At 35.5% G+C, this 20,233-nt stretch overlaps 2 protein-coding genes across 3 annotated transcripts; one reads left to right on the top strand and one right to left on the bottom strand.

Annotated features, from left to right (window-relative positions):
- The first annotated feature begins 221 nt into the window (after positions 1-221).
- LOC133851946 (protease Do-like 2, chloroplastic) lies at positions 222-11,505 on the top strand. Of its 2 annotated transcripts, XM_062288583.1 has the most exons (22): positions 222-519; positions 1,317-1,496; positions 1,923-1,973; positions 2,695-2,768; positions 2,939-3,002; positions 3,445-3,489; positions 4,509-4,616; positions 5,101-5,178; positions 5,280-5,346; positions 5,562-5,620; positions 5,778-5,877; positions 7,940-8,019; positions 8,228-8,284; positions 8,920-9,023; positions 9,185-9,272; positions 9,384-9,469; positions 9,657-9,681; positions 9,800-9,871; positions 10,321-10,371; positions 10,452-10,512; positions 10,595-10,856; positions 11,264-11,505. In XM_062288583.1, exons 1-21 carry the CDS (start codon positions 316-318, stop codon positions 10,837-10,839), a joined length of 1,899 nt encoding a protein of 632 aa, XP_062144567.1. In that variant the 5' UTR covers positions 222-315; the 3' UTR covers positions 10,840-10,856; positions 11,264-11,505. The 2 variants fall into 2 exon arrangements, with proteins under 2 accessions (XP_062144567.1, XP_062144566.1); XM_062288582.1 differs by lacking the exon at positions 11,264-11,505 and having other exon boundaries at positions 10,595-11,250.
- Positions 11,506-14,895: 3,390 nt separating this feature from the next.
- On the bottom strand, positions 14,896-17,728 carry LOC133851033 (probable indole-3-pyruvate monooxygenase YUCCA10). The gene is made up of 4 exons (XM_062287326.1): positions 16,964-17,728; positions 16,400-16,633; positions 15,510-15,635; positions 14,896-15,206 (listed from the first exon to the last, which is right to left on the bottom strand). Exons 1-4 carry the CDS (start codon positions 17,576-17,578, stop codon positions 15,042-15,044), a joined length of 1,140 nt encoding a protein of 379 aa, XP_062143310.1. The 5' UTR covers positions 17,579-17,728; the 3' UTR covers positions 14,896-15,041.
- Positions 17,729-20,233: the final 2,505 nt, after the last annotated feature.

The following is a 20,233-nucleotide window of genomic DNA, read 5'->3' as shown; positions in this document are numbered from 1 at the left end:
TCATGTGAGGAATTGTTGTACAATTGTTGTATTGGTGTTGTACAAGAATCAAATCCCGGTTGGGTCATTGTAGGATACTCCATTAGAAGTTAGAACCCTCAGCTTAGCCCATCCCATTTGAAAGTGGGCTTTTTTATTTATTTATATTAAAGTTTAAGGCCCACTCCATCCAAATATTGTCAGCTGCCATAACGAAGAAAAACGCAACCCGTTTGGTCAAAACCACGGAGGCGCCAAAAATCAGCGACCTAATCCAATTTAGCGAAGCAGAGGATAAGGAAGAACGGAAACCGGAAGTGAGACAGTGCGGTTCAAATGGCCGTTGTAGTCGGAAGCTGCTGCTTCTCTGTGCTCACCTCCACCGTCAAATTCCGCCGCTTCGCCACGTCGCAGAGATCCATTGGCTCTATCACTCCCAAAGCCATCAGTCACAGGAGCAAAGCTTCGAGTCCGAAAAGAGGCTCCTCGTCGTCATCGTCATCGTCATCGTCATCGTCCTCCGCTAAATCCAACAGAGAGGTAAACCTAGCTCTCTCTCTCTCTCTCTCTCTCTCTTTCTATGTGTGTCTGTGTGTTCATGAGACAATTAGGAGTGAATTTGGTGAAAATGGTAATTTTATTTTTGAAGCAATTGTTTCGGTTTATTTAATGGTGCGGAAAAAAAAAAAATTATAAATTATGTGTATGTGACATTGAGTATCTAGGTGTGTACGACATGTGGATAGTGTTACTGTGAACGTATTTGGAGGTCTAATGGATGCACATATCGGATTCGTGTAGCAGACACATGCAGTTGGTTGGGGTGCTTATATATATATGTGTGTGTGTGTGTGTGTGTGTTGTAACAATGGTTAATTGCTAGACATGTTTTCCTTTTGATATGGTGTAATGATATATAACTTAAAAGTTAAAAGAGAAAACCCTATAGCCGATTGCACATTTGAGGCATTCTCAGAAGAAAAAGAAAAGAAACAGCACAACGAGAATATTAGAATATAACAAGAGAGAGTATGATCTCGAACATGGGCCCAATGTGAGGTAGGTTGGACCCATATTTTTTTCTCTTCATATAAGTAATTCAATCTTATTAGAAAGGGCAAAAGGACGTAACCCAAGTGAAAGAGACACCCAGTTAGAGAGACCAATATTTTGAAGCTTGAAGAACTTTATTGTCTCGTTGCCTATTGTAAGGGAGTGTAAAGAGGAAAAGTGGGAGAGAAAATTTGGTGAAATCCCTTTTGTTGGTGTGATCTATGTATTCGAAATATTAGTTCAAGGTCTTATTTGAGTTTACAATTTTGGTTCACTACATGCAGAAAGAAGCTGTTCCACAGAAGAAGATTCCTGGAAGATCAAACGATGAAAGACCTTTTTCATATGCTGATGGAAATAGCGGTGGAGGGGATATTAATCGTACTCAATCAACATCTTTTAAATCATATGGCGCACAAAAAAAAGACAAGAAGGAGTTCATGTTCGATATGAAGGAACAGCAGGTACAATCTCGATCATTCAGTTCCAAGTGGAAATTGATATACTGCTTGCCTGTAGGATTCTTACAAAAGTTACTCTAGGATAAGGTTGTGTCGATGATTCAATGTATCTTTCTTTCCTTTTTTTTTTTTTTTTTTTTTTTTTTTTTTTTTTTTTTTCATTTTCCTTGTGTACGAAAATTTGTTGTTCTGAATACACTTTTCCTTGTGATGAACCTTCCACATTATGACTTGGTTCTCAAGGCCTAGAGATTTCAGTTTCTAACAATTCTTACTCAAATTATATAATTGTTTACGAGATCTGTTGTATTAGAAATTTCTATCGTCTTTCTCCTTTGTGTATTTTATAAAACAATCAATTTGAACAAGTTAAATCGTGGTTGTCTCCTTTCACTCTTTTTCCATACAAAGTGATTCCATTGATTTCAGGTGGAACCTGGGAATCTTCAAGATGGAGCTATTCTTAATGCTGTTGTGAAGGTAAAAGTTTTAAACCATTGTTTTCAACTCGTTCTCTGCTAAGTGATGGTGGAGCCGGATATCATGCTTTTCTTGAACTTTTCCATGCATTTTACCTTCATATATTTGTAATTGGGGTAGCTCGTATGTGTTGTGTTGACCACATGAACTTTGCATCTTAGTGTACACTAAGATGCAAGGTTCATGTGGATCCTTTAGACAATTTAGACAATTCAGTTGGTTGACTATATCCAGTCCCTTGGCTTATGATAAATTCACTGAACATATAGCAAAAGTGTTAATTGGATATCAGGGATAACCAGTCAAGTTATCAACACATTTTTTTTTGGGTCCAGGGAGTCCCTATCGTGCACAGAGCCCATTGCTCATTCTGCTCTAAAGAGCTATATGATGTTCCAAGGATGAGTAAAGAATGCGTCCTGAGCTCTTTTCAAGATAGACCGCTTCTGCTGTAAAATTGGTCAAGATACATATAACTGCTATATGTTTTTTGGGGTGGGGTGAGGGGTTACAGTTATATCCTGTCAAAGGATCCATTGATGGATGTCCGGATTCCTCTCTGTGTAGACAGAATTTTTCATTTCGCATTAGATATATTCTCAACGTTAGTTCATTAAGGATGATTTGTAAGTTTTGTGTCGGATTTTGTAGTATATGTCAGTACTTGTGTTTTAATTATTTGCTATATATTAATGAAACGTTTTCTTTGGCATTTGTCTAGGTTTACTGCACCCATACTGCCCCAGACTATTCCCTTCCTTGGCAAAAACAAAGACAATTTACAAGCACTGGAAGGCAAGTTTAAATATTTAGCTGCTAGTTGTTCTTGAAGAATGTGGAAAGTACTTCAATTAATTGAAGCCACTTGCTTTGATTTTTTCTTTTTATTTAAGTCTTGTGGTTTACTCGTTTTCTGTAATTAACTACTTATAAGCTTTTTTATTTTGGCCCTCTCTTTTATGCAGTGCTTTCATGATTGGGGATGGGAAACTTCTGACAAATGCACATTGTGTTGAATATCATACACAGGTAATTTACTAATATGTCAAAACACTATGATAAGCCTGAAACCAGTTGTATATAAATCATTGTGTCTAAACTTTTCAAAATGCCCATCAAAACAATGAATGCAGCACCTTGCATGTGGAGCTTCTATTGCCTGCTATATCTAGAAGTAGGTAGGTAAGTTCAAATTCTAACTATGCAACCCCTTGCATATGAAGCTCGAACTTCCTCTACATCACCTGGACCCTTTGAACTTATCGTTTCAATGAAGTATTTAATGTTCAGGAACTAGGACAGAGATTCACAAGTCCAATTGTTAATTGTCTCGGTGTTAATCTTTATCAGATATTTATTTTATTTTCTGTTAGTTTTTGGTTAGTTTACCTTGTAATGTCTGGGTTTCTAATACATTTTTTTTTTTAATTTTTTAATTTTTTAATTTTTAATTTTATTTCAATGATTTCAGGTCAAAGTGAAGAGAAGGGGAGATGATACAAAATATGTGGCTAAGGTATTGCTCCTACAGAAATTACCGCTGTGCTTTCTGAGTATGTTTCTCAAAAATCACAACATGATGATTCTTCTCGATGATAAATATCTTTTGAGGCTGAGAATCCTACAAGAGTATTATGATTTTGTTTATCTTCATAATATCTGAAGGTACAAAACCACAAACCATAAAGTAAAGAATCATTATGAATTGATGTATTACATGTGGAACATAAGTGAGCATGGATGGATTCCCTGGGATTTGGAATGGATTCCATGGATGTGAGTATCAATGGTTTTGGTTATACAGGTCTGTCTGTTACAAGTTTGTCAAAAGGGATTTGGTTCTTAAAATTCTTTAGTTGGGCCAAAGCAAACGAGACTAAAATCAAATAGAATTACTGGGGTTGAGATTAATTGTCAAGAGAAGGTTAAAATTGAATGAAAAAAGTAAGCAAAAATATGGGATAAAATTTGTTTTGAATGAACATTGTCTTTTTTGACATATGAGGTATTTGTTTACAGCTGATCTACCTATGGCCATTATTTTAGGCAACATAGGATTGTAAACCTTTTTGATGATTATGCTTTGATTTGCATATATATATATATATATATATATATATATATATATATATATATATAGCTGAACTTGTAATCCTTGAGCTCAATTAATTTTTTACAGTCATGTTAGTCAAGCAAGGTGCTGAGTTGCTTGGACTGAGTGCTTGCTTAAGTTTTTCAGTTTCAGATGGTATGGTCCTTATGGTACATTTATAAGATGTATTTTGCCTCTAAGTTGCATCGTATGTGTTTTATATTAATGGTTTTTAAGGGACTTGGATGTGCTTGGACTTCTATAACTTGTTTTGCTTCTTATCGGGTAGGAAAACCAAATCGGAAGATAGTTTTTAACTGCATAACTGTTAAAGTCTATTGAGAATGTCCTCAAAGTTGTTCAGTCAAGATGGTGCAAAGCTTATTCAGCTTTGATAAGATGTTGGAGTTTATTTTACTTATTCACAGTGGTCTTATCGACAGGTTTTAGCAAGGGGTGTTGATTGTGATATAGCATTGCTTTCAGTAGAAAGCAAGGAATTTTGGGAGGGAGCAGAATCACTCAATTTTGGGCGCTTGCCATGTCTTCAGGTCTAAATTACCCCATTTTGTTAGAGGCATGTTGTCATTTGTACCTCAGTTTTCAATAATTAACAGGCCTTGGGTTGAGTTGTTCACCTTGATTGAAAGGATGATTTCCTGTTCAGTATAATAATGACATATAACCAAACAACATAACTTTATTGCATGAAAAAGTCTATATTTAGCATTTAACTAATGATCCTCTGAACTCAAAGAACTCTATCTGCTGCATGATTTAAAAGCTATATCTGTCCGCCTAATCCAAACATAACATCAAATGTTATAGGGTTGGGTATAGTTCCTTTTTGTTAATCTGACATACCACTTGTAGTAAGGTTATTTAACTTGCATATATTATGGATATGTGAAAATTTGCTGCTATTATTTGAAGATTCTTACTTCATAGAAAGGAAATCCTCTTTATGTGTGCTGTAAACATCTCTTCTAGGCAAATCTATTAAACTGTTTTTTGTACTGCTTTATCAATGGGTAGGATGCAGTAACTGTTGTCGGATATCCCCTTGGAGGGGACACCATATCAGTGACAAAAGGAGTTGTATCACGCATAGAGGTTTGATTTCTAGTCTCTTTGATGCCCTTGGTTATGTCTATCCCAGATTGCCATTAAACAAAAATATAATATTAAGTTTCTTACCAACTCTATATCATCAGGTGACATCATATGCCCATGGATCATCTGATTTGTTAGGAATTCAAATTGATGCGGCCATAAATCCTGGTGGGTGTAAAAATTAAGTTTATATTCTTAATCCTTTCAAGTTGAAACTTCTCCAATTGATGCACTTTCCTTTTGAAAGGCGCTTATATTCAACTGCTCAAAATATTACAAGTTATACCCCTTCCTTTTTCCTCTCTATCGTTTTCCTTTTTGGTAAGCCCAAACATTATTCCCTATCTGTGTGATAGCAACTGCTTATTCTTGCTAGATTTTAGGTAATAGTGGTGGCCCTGCTTTCAATGATCAGGGGGAGTGCATTGGAGTGGCATTTCAGGTAAATTTTCTGGCGCACTATCAAGGTTATCCTCTATTATGCAATGCTGTTTTCTTAGTTTTTTATTGACCAATAATTCTGTGTATCTTTTGCTCCCGCCTGTGTAAAGACCACTTGTTTTTTTGTCTATTATGTTTTTATGAGACATTTCCTTTAGGTTTACAGATCTGAAGAGGCTGAGAATATTGGATATGTAATTCCAACTACAGTCGTGTCTCATTTTCTCGAGGACTATGAAAGGAATGGGAAATACACAGGTGAGAAACGATTCTTGACCTTCATCTATATATAAGGCACAATTAGGGCTCTTTTTCTGCTAGATCTATGTATTTGTAGGCATTTTGGATTTTATTAAACAATGATACTGCACCAAAGATCAAGTAAGCAGAAGGTATAGACCTCTCATCATATCAATTTTAAGGATGTAAATTCATGTTTATCTTTACATGATTCTCAAGGTTTCTTCCCAATTCTATTCAATTTAAGAGTTGAGGCTACTCGTGAGAAGACTAACTTATCAATTATACTCTTTGTACTTTATCCTTGAACAAGAATTATGCCTTCATAATCTGTTCTAGCTACTCTATAAGGTTACTTATATTTTATTCCCCTGTGGTTTGGGTCCATTTTGATTAGTTACTTTGTGTTTAAAAGTTGCACTTTATCCATATGAGATCACATCCTTTAATATTTTTTTAATCTCCATTCATTAAAATTCGCATGTGTAAGTCACATGCCTCAAAAAGAAAGTTCAGAAAATATAAAGGCAATCACATTCCAATGTAAATACATTAAACTCATGAGTAACACCAGTTCTCGTTTTTCTAGTTTCTTTGATTTTATGGATTTGTGTTCTACTTCTCCCTAGTTGAGGGTCTCTCTTGTATATTTCATGTGTACTTAGGTTGTGCCTCTCTACACTTTCTAACATGAATTACTTATAAAAATAAAAAATAAAAATTAAACTTATGAGTAAAAAGCAAGTACAATCAGGTTTGGTAAAATATAACTTTTTGAATTACAGTTGACAGTTTGAACTCACCCCAAACCGTGGTGTATTTTCCCTGCTCTATAATTGTCGCTTTTGGTTTGTTATCTAGTTTGTTTTTTTCTTAATAATTAAGTCAATGCTTCTTGTCACTACCATTTTCCAGTAAAGCTGTTTTTTGATAAGTAATTCAATCTTATTAGAATGCACAAAGGGGCACAATCCAAGTACATTGGAAGCATATAAGAGAGACACCCATTTAAGGAGAAGAACACAAATCCAGAAATTCTTGAAAATTAGAAAAGCAAAAACTATTGTAAGCCGCCATCCAAACAAAAAGTGATTTGAACATAATAGCTTTTAACTCTATTACTGTTCTCTTACAATCTTTGAAGCTCCGAGCATTACATTCTCTCCAAATACATCAAATTAAGCACAAAGGAGCTGTCCTCCAGACTTCTTTTTTTTTGATAAGTAAGTAAAATTTTATAGAAAAGCATAAGGCGCCCCTACGTACACAAGAAGTATACACAAGAGAGCCAAAGCTGACCCGAAAAAATCCGAACAAAAACCCACAGAAAGCCCCCACGACAAAACCTAGAAACTTGAATAACACCCAAAAGACAACCCACAAAAGAACCCAAGCAACGCACCCAAAAAAACCAAGAAAAACCTAGAAACTGAAGAATCACCAGCGAACAACCCACAAGAACCCCCAAGGCATACAACCCTACGACCTAATGGCCTTGACTTTCCTACACCTCGAAGAAGCTTTAATGTCACCGTAATTGACGGAACTTTGTAGATTCTGAAGCACCGCTCCATTCTAGCAAACCGAAGACTCAAACGTCCATCGCCGGAGGAGAGTGCCACCCAAACTCAAAACCCACCAGCCGAAGACCCTCTTGAAAATGAGCTTGAAATAAATTCTTGGTCCAACTTGACTTCTCTAGCTAGCTAACCACTCCACCACCCTTTGGGGCATGACCCACTCTAACCCATCCAATAAAAAAGTTGTTTCTTCATAGGAATTTTTATTGTAGAGATTATACATTTGTTTAAATGTCTTTGGATCTTTGTGCTTACTTGTAATGCACACGATCACATGATTTAGAGTTAGACATAAGCAAAGACAAATGCAACTGAGTTATGAAAGTAATAGATCTTAGTAGCATCAATCCCTTTAAATATCGATGAGCCACATGGAACTCTCTCTATCTCTCTCTCTTAGCTCTTAGTTGTGGTTATTGTGACTCAGACCAAGTAATCTAACTTAACCATTCAATCTCACATGAAAATGTCCCAATAATATATTAAACATTAACTTTCAGGTTTCCCTTGCCTTGGCGTATTGTTGCAAAAGTTGGAGAATCCAGCCCTACGTGCATGCTTAAGAGTAAAGTCTAATGAGGTATGTCTGTTTATCTAGTTTAGAAAGGTTTCTTGAATCAGCTGGAGTAATATAAAGTTCTATAAATGTTTGCAGAGATATCAATGGCTATGAATTCATAAACACGATGTCAATTCTTATCCTTATCTGTATGTGAACTTGGTAGCCCTATGTCTGCCGATTAGTTTAGGTTTCTCACATGTTTCCTCACAATATCTGACTTCTGCAGGGTGTACTGGTACGAAGAGTTGAACCCACTTCCGATGCAAATAATGTCTTAAAGGAGGTGTGTTTACCATTTGCAGCTTGCAGAACTTGATACACTGAGTTGCTCTTTTACCTTCTAAAACAGTCGCCAGAAAGGGATCCTTGGATCATTAGTGCTTCTCAACGTATATAGTATATTAGATCTTTGATCATTTTGATCTTATTTTATGGATACTTTGAAAGCTGTTTTGAAATGACCATGTAAAGTCAAAAGCTACAATAATAGGAGAAAAGCCAATGGCAATGCATGTGTTATATCGAAGTAGCTCTTAAGTTAGCTCTGGTGTCAAAGCATAATCATAAATAGGGCATTTTGATTGAGTTTGGTCTATCTTGGACTACAACTTTGTAATTAATCTCATATATATGTATAAACTATGGACATCCTTGCTGCATTACCCTTATTTTTACATATGTGATTCAAAATTGGACATTTTTGTAATTGTTCAGATTTTTATTGGCCTAATAGAACAACCTTGCCTAAGATAAAAAGAAAAGGCTAATATGCTTTATGCTTTTCAGATTTTGGTGCTTTTTTTTCCGTAGCATTCCTAAGAATGCTGACTACTATATTTACTTGTAAAAAAAAAAGAAAAAAAAGAATGCTGACTACCAATATATGTTCTAAACTTTAAAAGCACTTGCTCTTTTCAGGGGGACGTGATTGTAAGCTTTGATGGTGTTCGTGTGGGATGTGAAGGAACAGTGCCATTTCGATCCAATGAGCGCATTGCGTTTCGCTACCTCATTAGTCAAAAGTAAAGCCCTCTAAGTCAAGGAATTATTTAACTCAATCTAATACTTGTTCTTTTTTTCACTCTTTGTGCCCCAGGAAATCCATGATGATTCTTTCCTGCAGTTTTTTTAATGCCGTATCCATGATAATGTTGTCATTTTTAATAATGATTCTCTTGTACAGATTTGCTGGTGATGTAGCAGAGCTTGGTATAATTAGAGCGGGAAAGTTCATGAAAGTTCAAGCGGATTTGAATCCTCGAGTGCATTTGGTATGCGATTAGAATATTGATTCTGTATTTAATGATGGAATGCATTAGTTTCACTTGTAAGTTTCATGTCCTGATGCTAATTAGTTTGGTTTCTTGTGCTCTCACTTAAAGGTTCCCTATCATATTGATGGAGATCAGCCTTCTTATATAATAATTGCTGGTTTGGTGTTTACCCCACTCTCGGAACCTCTGATAGAGTATGTTTTTTGTTTTGTGTGCGCGTGGGTTTTTTTTTTAAGTTCCTGGCACTCAGCAATGTAGAAAACCTTTTCATAGAGACATTTTCCTTTTCCTGTACACACACGCACGCGTTATTTTTGAACATTTATTAATTCTAATGACTAACTAATGTTCTTTCTTATTTTTGGATTTATTTTTTGACAGTGAGGAGTGTGAAGAGACTATAGGGGTAAGTTGTGAATTGTAAAGGACTCCTTTAAGCACAATAGTAGTCCAAATTGATATTTGATTACCAAATTGCAAAATATTGGTTTGAAGTTTGATTAGTTGGTCTTTCTTGTGGTTAGTTGAAACTACTGGCAAAGGCACGTTATTCCTTGGCAAGGTTCAAAGGGGAACAGATTGTGATCTTATCACAGGTTAGCTACTTACTGTTTTCTCCAACAATAGGCATGGAATTATTGAGATAACGGCTGTACTCTATGAATATCCTGTCATACATTTATAACTAAATGCTATTTTCTTCTGTGCTTCTGTGATTAGCTCAAGGAACTGGCAGAGGTTCTATATCCTTGTTATTTATTCATTTCATTAGAGAAGAATCATATCCCATTGCAGTGAACCACTGTTCTTCCAGGAAATTGAGCTTTTTTTTTTTTTTTTTTTCTTTTAACCCAAGGGTAAGGGGTGTGCTTAGATTTGATTCCAAACCAACAGCGTCCGTATCCAACTTAAGTTAACCCCGAGATACTGTCAACCACTTTAATACCCGGCTTGATTACATGCTCATGTTATAGAACCAGCAGAAATTATGTTGTTGACTTGGTGTTTGTAGTACAGTTTTGCTTATCTTCTTTTACTTTCATAGGTCTTAGCAAATGAAGTGAACATTGGGTACGAGGATATGAGCAATCAGCAAGTAAGTTACCTATTACCACCTACAACTTTGGCGTGCACTGCCACTTCCATATAAATATACTCAGACAAAAACAATTGCAGGTTTTGAAATTCAATGGAAGTCGAATAAAGAACATCCATCACCTAGCACACCTTATTGATTGTAAGTGGTAACATGCCTTGTCTGTTTCCTGTCCATTCTCTTCTTACTCTCATTTCTTATGGTTGTCTCTGACCTTGATCAGCATGCAAAGACAAGCATCTAGTTTTTGAATTTGAAGACAATTACATTGCTGTTTTGGAGAGGGAAGCAGCTACTGCTGCTTCATCCTGCATTCTCAAAGATTATGGTATTCCATCAGAAAGATCTTCTGATCTGTCGGAGCCATATGTAGATTTATGGGGAGACAACCAAGCAATAGATCAGGATTTTGGGGAGAGTCCGGTTTCAAATTTGGAAATTGGCTTAGACGGACTCCTCTGGGCATAGTTACCATATGTTGAGAGGTAAATCTCAATTTTTCTCATAGCATTCATACTTAGGAAGCATAGGCCAACTCATTGGTTACTCCACAGCATGCTCTCTGTTTTCCTGCTGTAACATTATTTAGGTCTTTCTTTTTATTTTCTCTCTTTCCTTTTCTTTATTTTTTATTTTTTATTTTTTATTTTGTGGGGGAGGGGGGGTTGTTGTAGTTTTGATTGGAACAATTTTCCACATCTATTATTTGGAATAGGTAGAGCACAATATGTTAGAAGGTAATGATGTAATGGTAACTGCTTGAGACAGCCACTTAGCACACCTAAAAAATATTCAAAGCCAAATCCTACTCTGAAAAGGAAAGGAGGGAGTAGAATTTGAAATTTTGAATAGAGATCAAATTCATGGTTGTGATGGTAACTGCGCTTGACAGAGCCACCTGGCATGGATATGGATGTTCTGATCTAGGAAACAAAGCAGTTATCGAAAGAGACGAACTGCCTCTCAACATCAATACAAAATTTCCAAAACTGAGATAGTCAGTGACAGTGCTTCACCCAAGCATTACCCGTGCTGATTACCGTAGATTGCCAGTTTTTTACTGCACTTGGAAATTAGCATATTGTCTTGATTTCGCATACAGCCAAACCAAGTATGGATAGAGTTTCTTCCAAACTTGTATACTCTCTCTCTCTCTCTCTCACTCACTCAGCTTTCAATAACTTTCTCAAAAAATAAAGAATGGGAAAAGCACACATAACCTCCTCAGACTATTACTTCATTGTCAATGTTTTCAAAAACTACCAATTGTGTTAATGTCCTCCCTAATCTACCAAAAAATGTCAATGTCCCCCTAATGACAAAAATACTCCTCATAAAATTATTAGAATTTAAAAGAAAAAATTAGAAATTATTTAAAAAAAAATCTAAAATAACAAAAAATTATACAAGAAAAACAAAAAAAAACAATAACTAGTTTTTCTTCTTTTTTTTTTTTTTAAAAAAAAAAAATTTGTTTTTATAATTTTTAGTTTTTTTTTTCTCTTAATTTTTTCGTTCTTTTTCGTTTTTCAAAATTTTTTTTCTTTCCATTTTTTCTTAAATTTTTTTTTTTTTTTTTTTTTTTTTTATTATTATTATTTTTTTTATTATTTTTTTATTATTTTTAGTTTTAATTCTTTTCAAATTTGTAAGGAAATTTTTGTCTTATTGAAAAAAATTTGGGGTCATTTTTATATTTTTGTTGGTCTTAAGGGGGACATTGACATTTTTTGGTAGTTTTGAAGGGGAACATTGACACAATTAATAGTTTGTGGGAAACATTGACAATTGAATGGTAATTTGAAAGAGATATGTGTACTTTTCCCAATAAAAAGGTGAAAAAATAAATCTGGTATGAAAAACTTGCAAAAATAGAAAGTTCAAGTCTATTCAATGCTATTAGTACAAGTACATTTATTGTTGGACGTTGAAAGCTCATCAACCCATGCTCACCAGTGGAACCTGCATCCTGCAATTGCATCCACTAAGAGCATCGGTATTAAACTCTCCAAATTTTAGTCAAACAATCTATTTTTGCTATTTTATCTATCATTTTTAAAAAGTTTTCTACATCGAACTCTCTAAATATTTCGCTATTTTAACTACTTTTCATAAACATCAAAATTGCACCATAGCAGTATCCTCAATAAAAGGAAAAATCAACCAAAATAGGACATAAACTCCCTTAATCAACACCCATCCATTCGGCCATCCAATCAGAAGAAAACTCCAACAAATTCAACCTACAACTCAACAACCAATTGAAAACCACAATTTCAAACTCTAAATCAATTGAAACAAAGAATGAAATTCACTTATGTTTTGTATTATACAAGGCAAAAAGGGAATGACCTTGTGCCTTCTGATCGATGGGTTCCACGGGGCGATGTCTTCCGCCACGTTGGAGATGCAGATCAAGCCGTTGGTGGAGCCCAGTATTACGATTTGATTGCTGTAGGAAAGGAAAAGGAAATTTGTTGCAGGAGCCTAGATGCAGATCTCCATCTTCTTCAACTTCGCCAAGTCGAAATCCCCATAAAAGGAAAAGGAAAAGAAAAGGGGCACCAAGGAAGAGAGGGAAGAAGCGGGAGAAGGAAAGAAAATGATAAAGAAAAACAAATGGCATAAGGAATGTTGGGGTTAGATTTGGAGAGGTTTTTTGACGTAACTTATTTTGGGAAAAGTTTGAAGAGTTTGATGTACGGAGGAAATTTTAATTTTACTCTAAAATTTGGTGAAACTTTCAAATTTGAGAGTTCGATAACAGATGTTCTAAATACCAATAGGGAATGGTGCAAATGATTTAGCACAGCTTGCTTTTATAACCTCTAAAAGCATCTCCAGCAACCAGAGCTATTTTAACTCCTCAAAAAGCTCACTTTTCTATTTTGCTTTCTCTTTTTTCAATATAAACTTCAGCAAATTATCTATTTCATTCTCTATTTTAATTAAATATAATTTTTTATTCAATTTTATTCCACTTCTGTCTCTCTCTCTCTCTCTCTCTCTCTCTCTCTCTCTCTCTCGCACTCACTCTCGCTCACTCTTCCCTCTAATCTCTCTCCCCTCCATTGGCGAAAGGAATCGTAGGAGGCTGCTCCATACCAAATGGTATGTATTCAGAGATGGGAATTCATGGGAAATTAATATATTTTTATTTTTTTAGCTTCCAACAGTGTGCCTTAGACACCCCATCTCTGCAAGTACCAAAGCTCCAATTACAAGGGCCTTCAGTTGCCAAATAATTGCGACGTAATAAACGAATCAGTGTTTGTGCACTGCATATGTGTCGTCGTGGGTATTTTGCTTATCTAGGTGTTTGTGTTTGGGTTTGGGTTAAATTTTTTGGGTGTTTTGGTTCTAGATTTTCTGTGGATGATTTTGGCGGAGGAAGACGATGAAGAGAGATAGAGGGAAAGAGCCACCAGAGAGAGAGAGTGAGAGAGAGAGAGAGAGAGAAGGCAGAGAGAGACCATAGAGAGTGGCAGAGAGAGATAAAAAAAAAAAAAAAATAAATAAAAAAAATAAATAAAAAAAAACAATAGTTTGTTGTGTGAAGAGTTCATTTTAGAACAAAAATTATAATTTTGGCTACTATGTTTAAAAAAAAAAAAAAAAAAAAAAAAAAAAAAAAAAAAAAAAAAAAACGATATAATTGTCAAACTTGACTATTACGGAGAATCTGACTAGCATGCTGGAACTTGTAAGAAATTATCTCAGAATTCATCAGTTGAAATGCAAGAAGAGCCTAATTTCTTCCTCTGCACCCTATACAACCAAATAGCAAAAGAAAAATGCCATGCAAACTCTGACTTTCATGCTCCAAAATATAAATTTTTTGATATGACAGCTAAAATTATTATTAAATTTTGAATGAATTTTAGATCTAATAGTAATTTTTACTGTTACGTCAGTGAGTGAGTGTAGTATTTTCCAATAACAAAATCCTAAGCAAATGAAATTTAGATCCACAAAAAACATGCTACCTAGAAAACCATATATGAGAGGGAGAAGTTCAGGAAGGCAATAGAGAGATGCTTGGATTTCCTTGGACGTGCGAGAAAGAGAAGATGAATAGACCAAACACTTTTTTCCATGTTTCTAAGAGACGCGGCTGAGAGAGAGAGAGAGAGAGAGAGAGAGACGCCAATCAAGTTTGTTGTGTTAAACAAACAAATTTGGATTTAACGGTAGCTTTTTCTGTTAGTGTTTTTTTTTTAAAAAAAAAAAAAATTGTGAGAATCACAGGTTTTAAAGACACATGGCAGCTTTAGAGACTAAGTTGAAAGAAGTGTCTTCAACCCAATTTAAAGAAAAACTCTGTCCACCAAGTATATGTAGTAGGCAGTCATCTCCTTAATTTATAAATTAATGCTTCTCTCCAACTTCATCCAACTTAATTTGATTCACCGTTTTCAAATCCAAAGTTGCTACAAAACTTTTTTTTTTTCATTGATCATGGCTTGTGTCTTGTATTCTGTCTAACACATGACGTAAGTGAAAATGTGACACCTGTGTGTACAAGACGTAATCAAACTATAATTTACTATTTAAAATCTCACATTAATACCAAAAAAACACTTCTTCAAAGTATTATTATGTTGACCTCATCGTCAACCACGACAACCGACTGAATATAAAAAGATTCTTTTAAAATTTTATCCGGAACATTACATGAGAGACTTGATATCATTAGCAATATTTTGTGCATCAACACTCGCTCCATATAGTCCTCTTCTTGATAGTCCAACGCAGTATAAGCCATTCTTTCCCTTCCAGTGGTCAGGATAATTTGGCTTCGGAAGGCCATCATCGTTCAAAAGATAACCATCCCCCTGCTCAAAACAATAGGACTTAAAAAATTGATTTTTCTTAAGGTTTAACATACCATTAACAATTTTTAACGCGATCAACAATCTAAACAAAAAATTAATAGATTAAAATTAATAAATTCGATTCATTTAATTAAATGGATGTAGGATTAATATTAACGTATATAGCCACTTTATTCTTACGCAATCACGAATTGAGACCCAATTTAATAATCTTCTAAAAAGTACTAGATATTTTTATTTTTTTTTTGTTAAAAAAGATATATAACTGGACAACTTTATCCCTTATCAACTAGTAGCTTGTACCTTAAGCCACAAGTTTGTGGACCTCTTGAAGCCAGTACAAAAAACTATTGTGTCGAATGAACGTGCCTTGCCGTCCTCGAAAAGTACGTCCTTCCCACTCACGCTTGCTATTTCCGCCGGCAACACCTGCGTTTACATCATACATCCCGGCCCAGTCAACCAGTCAACAATCATTCCACAATCAAAGCAAATAAGAGCTATATATATATATATATATATATATATATATATATATATATATAAAAGTAATGATTCACTACCACCTAAATATACAACTTTTCACCACCTTGTCTATGTGTCAAGGTGGTCCCCTACTAACTTTAGAGTTTTTTTATTTTTAAAAAATAAAATAAAGTGGGGGACCACCTTGCTACATAGACAAGGTGGTAAAAAGTTGTATATTTAGGTGGTAAAGAATCATTTCTCTCTATATATATATGTATATATTACATAAAATGCATTTGCCTCATTTGCATGGGCTTAGCATCTCCCCGCAATTATAGTCAAGTAATTCTAAAAGTTTTTCACGCGCCGTTCGGGTAGCTTTTATTATAAGCAAAACAAGAGTCAACTCAATTGTTTTGATGGGTACGAAAGTCAAAAGTGTTAAACCACTTCTATATTTTGTTGGATGAGAATTGAAATTTTCTGTTATTTGTTCCAAGCAGCTGATAATACGAAATTTACCTATTATAAAATTTAGACAGTTTAATAACAGAGAATCATGACAGTCCATTTTTTCATTGGAAAAGAAATTAATTACCCAAAAGAGACATGATTGAAGTAAAATCCTTTTTAATTCAACCACCAACTTGGTCACCAAAACTTAAGGGTGAAGTTATTATGATTAAAGCTGGCCTCAAGAACTTTATAAACTTTCAAACTCTGACCTGAATTTCACCGGACTTGATCTTTTTATAGGCGCCGACGTCGATGACCGGATACTTGCCGTATTTAACCTTCATATAGAAAGGACCTTCGCTAGGCCTTCTTATTCCATACTTGCTCAGATCCCCAAAAACCAGCTTGCTAAGCATCACCAGCAACGAGTCCACCATGCCAACCTCTATACGCTTCAACAAAATCAACGCTAAGTACACCATTTCCCTTGACACGATATGAACCTGCATTTTATAATCCAATAAAAATTAGATTGATTAAACGACCTTAGTGCGACACGATTCACGAGGCATTAGTTTTAAGCTTCGACCTTCTGGCTTAACTCAACTAGTGTGGAATTAGCGTTTTGCAAGGTGTTTAAGGACCTAGTTAGGACGAAATCTCAAATATTCAAATTTTAAAAAAAAAAAGAAAAAAAAAAAAGAAAGCTTTATTTATTACTAATAATTTAAAATGTCAATTTAGTGTGTCTATTTTTCAATTTTTTTTAATTTTTTTAATTTGATAAGTGCAGTTTTCTGAAGAAAAAAAGAAGATTGATTTGATATTCATACCGGGCTTCGAACAATAATGGAAGTGTACTTGGCACCATGATTTACGAGGTCCAATGCGATTTCCATGCCAGAATTCCCAGACCCAACAACCAAAACCTTCTTGTTTGAGAACTGCTTCCCAGATTTGAACTGAGTAGAATGAAGAACCTCACCGGAGAAAGTGTCCAATCCCTCAATCTCCGGCGTATAAGGATCCGTGGCTTCCCCAGTCGCCACCACCAAAAACCTTCCAAAATATTCCTCAACCTCACCGGAGCTCGCATTCCTTGCCTTTACGTGCCATCTCTTGGAGACCTCATTGTACTCTGCCGACTCCGCGGTCCTCCGGTGCAGGGGACTGATCTTGAAATGGGAGACATAGTCGTCTAAGTATTGTATGAAGAGGGTTTTGGGTACGTATTTTGGGAAAGAGAGAGGGAATGGCATGTGGGGGAGCTCGCAGAACTGCTTGCCAAGGTGGAGCTGGAGACGGTCGTAAGCATATTTCTTCCACAGAGAAGCAAAACAATCTTCTCTCTCGAGGATTATGTATGGGGTTGATTGGCGGCTTAAGCACGCAGCCGTGGCAAGGCCGGAGGGGCCAGCTCCGACGATTATGGCTACTTGTTCCGGCATTGATTCTACAAGCTTTGCTTTGCTCCCTTTTGTTATTGCAGATCGAGGAGGAAGAGAGCAACGCCTTTGAACATGGATAAGATGGTCTGGGTTAATTCAATCGATTGATTTTGGTTTCAAAGGAAATGAATTAACCAGTTTACTTCTCATCATATATATATATATATATATATATATATATATATATATATGAACTCTTGGCAGCCGCAGGGATGACCCAGCTTTGATTTGTAATAGGTAGGTGGGGGCCACCCAAATCTGGATTTTTATTAGAGGGCCGACTCTCAAAATAAATCTTCAATTTAATTATAGACAAATTTTTTTTTTTAATTTTTTTTCTTTTCCAAAAAAATTATTCAATTTTAAAGTCATATATCTCGACCTCTAGATAAAACTTGTGATTATATCTAGGGATGGCGTACGACCGCCCCTAAGGGCAGATGTGAGGGTGGATCCTCTCCATTTTAAAGATGAACGTTCTCGTGCCTTCTTCAACTATTATAGAATGCATTTAAATAAAAAAGTAAAAAAGTAATTTAATTCTCTAAATTAAAAAAAAATTTAAAAGAAACTACTGTTAGTGTTATAAAAGAATTAGTTATGATGGTTGGTCACCCCATAAATGACTAGAGGGCAGTTAATTTAAAAAAGAAAAGAAAAAAAAACTTATGACATTGTCAATCACCTCTAAACCAGTTATGAAATTACAATAAATAATAATAAAAATTATATTTTTGGTTCCAAATCGTTTTGAGATACTCTCTCTAACAAACATAATTCAACACATAGTAATGTTTCATGCACAACAATTATAAACACTTTGTACAACAAAGCTGATTTAGAAATGATTTTCACTTCTGCTTTTTTTTTTTATTTTCGTGAAGTGAAAAAAATTTGAGTACAATTATTGTGAAAATCATTTCCACATTAGCGTTGTTCTAGAGTGTGTACAATTGTTGTATATAGGAAACATATCACTTCAACATATTCTACTGAGAATCGTTGATCATTTTATATGGAATAATGTTTCTTGCACAACATTTATACAACAATATTACTGACGTGAAAAATGATTTTCGTTTTTTTTTTTATTTTTTGAGTTGTTTACTAATTGTTATTTTATTTCCACATCAATATTATTGTACAAAGTGTATACAAATGTTGTGTAAAAAACATTACTCTTTATATGATTACGGGATATATTCTCCGATTCTCCGCGGATTATAATCACTGATCTTGTAAACTACTGTTTGATGGTGGGTTGCATTTTGTAACAAGTCAATCTCCTTGCAAATCAATTAGAAAATAAATAAATAAAATAAATAAAAATCTCGTTGCAAATAATGGATTGCCTACTATTGTGGTTGAAATTATGGGTGTACTTCAATTAAATTAAGCTTCTGGCCAAAAAGACAAAATTCTTGAGAAGCTCGTTTTGTTAAGAGGCATGGGGCATGTATGCATTCAATAAGTTTCTCTCGCTCTCAAGTTATCTCCCACAACTCATCAAACAAAAAGTTATCTTATTGCAAGGAACGAGAAACGTTGGCTCACAAGTCACATCGATAATCAATATATATATATATATATCTTGGATTTCTATAGCCTTTGCTTCTATTAAAAACATATAGGAGTAGCTACACTTACATCCACAATTAACGACCTAACATGGCAACACCTCCACCACATAGAGGCATGGGCGAAGAAAAACACAGAAAAAAAAAAAGAAGAAAAGAAAACAAGAGGGGATCAGAAACTACACAAAGAGGCTGCAAACCACGCAACTGGCCATGAGAGGATAGGTCGGAAACCACGCGTCCGGCCGAAACCCAAGCGTCGCCGGCCAACTCGAGCGTCCCGTGGCCGGAACCCAAGTGTCGCCGGCTGTCCCGAGCGTCTCTGCCTCCCTCCGCACGCCTCCGTTCCTGACCCTCCATGCCGTTCGACTGAATGTCGCAAGTTCCGAACGGTGGCAGCCACAGAGAGAAAAGAACCCTCTGAAGAAGAAAACGGAAAAAAGAAAAAAAGAAAAGAAAAATATGTGATGTAGGTGTTGCCACGTTAGGGATGTAAAAAGTGGCTATAAAAAGGTGGGTGTAAGTGTAGCATTTTCCAAAACATATATTCCTTATTTTTAATAGATTTATATTTTTTTAGGGGAAAGTACACTTTACCCCCCTGATATATCCACCTATTGGCAATTTGACGCCCAATGTTTAAAAATTGGTAAATGACCCCCATGATATAACCAACTTTGGTACTTAAACCCTTTCGTCCACTTAATCCGTCCAAAGAGACGGAAAAAAGGTCACATGCATGTGACCACTTAAAGGCCAAAGTTTCAAAATTACCCTTAGTGTTCAAAACGGTGAGTTTCGATCCCCCACCCTCCCCCTTCCTCGCACCACCTGGTTATATCCCAACCAAACCTCCTCTAGCTAGCTCTCCCAATCTCTCTCTCAGAGAGCAAACATGCCTCCAATCTTGCCGGACTTTTCCAACTCCGTCAAGCTAAAGTATATATGTGAAGCTTGGGTACCAATATCTCGTGAACCACATTTTCACACTCACGCTAATACGTATCGATCATGACTGGGATCTTCATAGAGGTTCTCAGGATGGGCCCTTGTTCAGAGGCTCTTGTTCACTCAGTGA

This window comes from Alnus glutinosa, chromosome 12 (genome assembly GCF_958979055.1).
Source record: "Alnus glutinosa chromosome 12, dhAlnGlut1.1, whole genome shotgun sequence".
NCBI classification, from domain to species: domain Eukaryota; kingdom Viridiplantae; phylum Streptophyta; class Magnoliopsida; order Fagales; family Betulaceae; genus Alnus; species Alnus glutinosa.
Note: the sequence above shows the minus strand (reverse complement) of the source record. Positions and strands in the feature narration are given on the sequence as shown.

Bases quoted from the DNA above. Each gene is read 5' to 3' on its own strand.
- LOC133851033 (XM_062287326.1), bottom strand. From the start codon at position 17,578: ATGCCGGAACAAGTAGCCATAATCGTCGGAGCTGGCCCCTCCGGCCTT. The intron at 15,636-16,399 runs GTCAGAGTTTGA...ATGTAAACGCAG, and splicing joins TCAAGTCCGGTGAAATTCAG to GTGTTGCCGGCGGAAATAGC. The intron at 15,207-15,509 runs GTACAAGCTACT...TGTTTTGAGCAG, and splicing joins CCACAAACTTGTGGCTTAAG to GGGGATGGTTATCTTTTGAA.
- LOC133851946 (XM_062288583.1), top strand. From the start codon at position 316: ATGGCCGTTGTAGTCGGAAGCTGCTGCTTCTCTGTGCTCACCTCCACC. The intron at 3,490-4,508 runs GTATTGCTCCTA...TCTTATCGACAG, and splicing joins ATACAAAATATGTGGCTAAG to GTTTTAGCAAGGGGTGTTGA. The intron at 10,513-10,594 runs GTAAGTGGTAAC...GACCTTGATCAG, and splicing joins CCTAGCACACCTTATTGATT to CATGCAAAGACAAGCATCTA.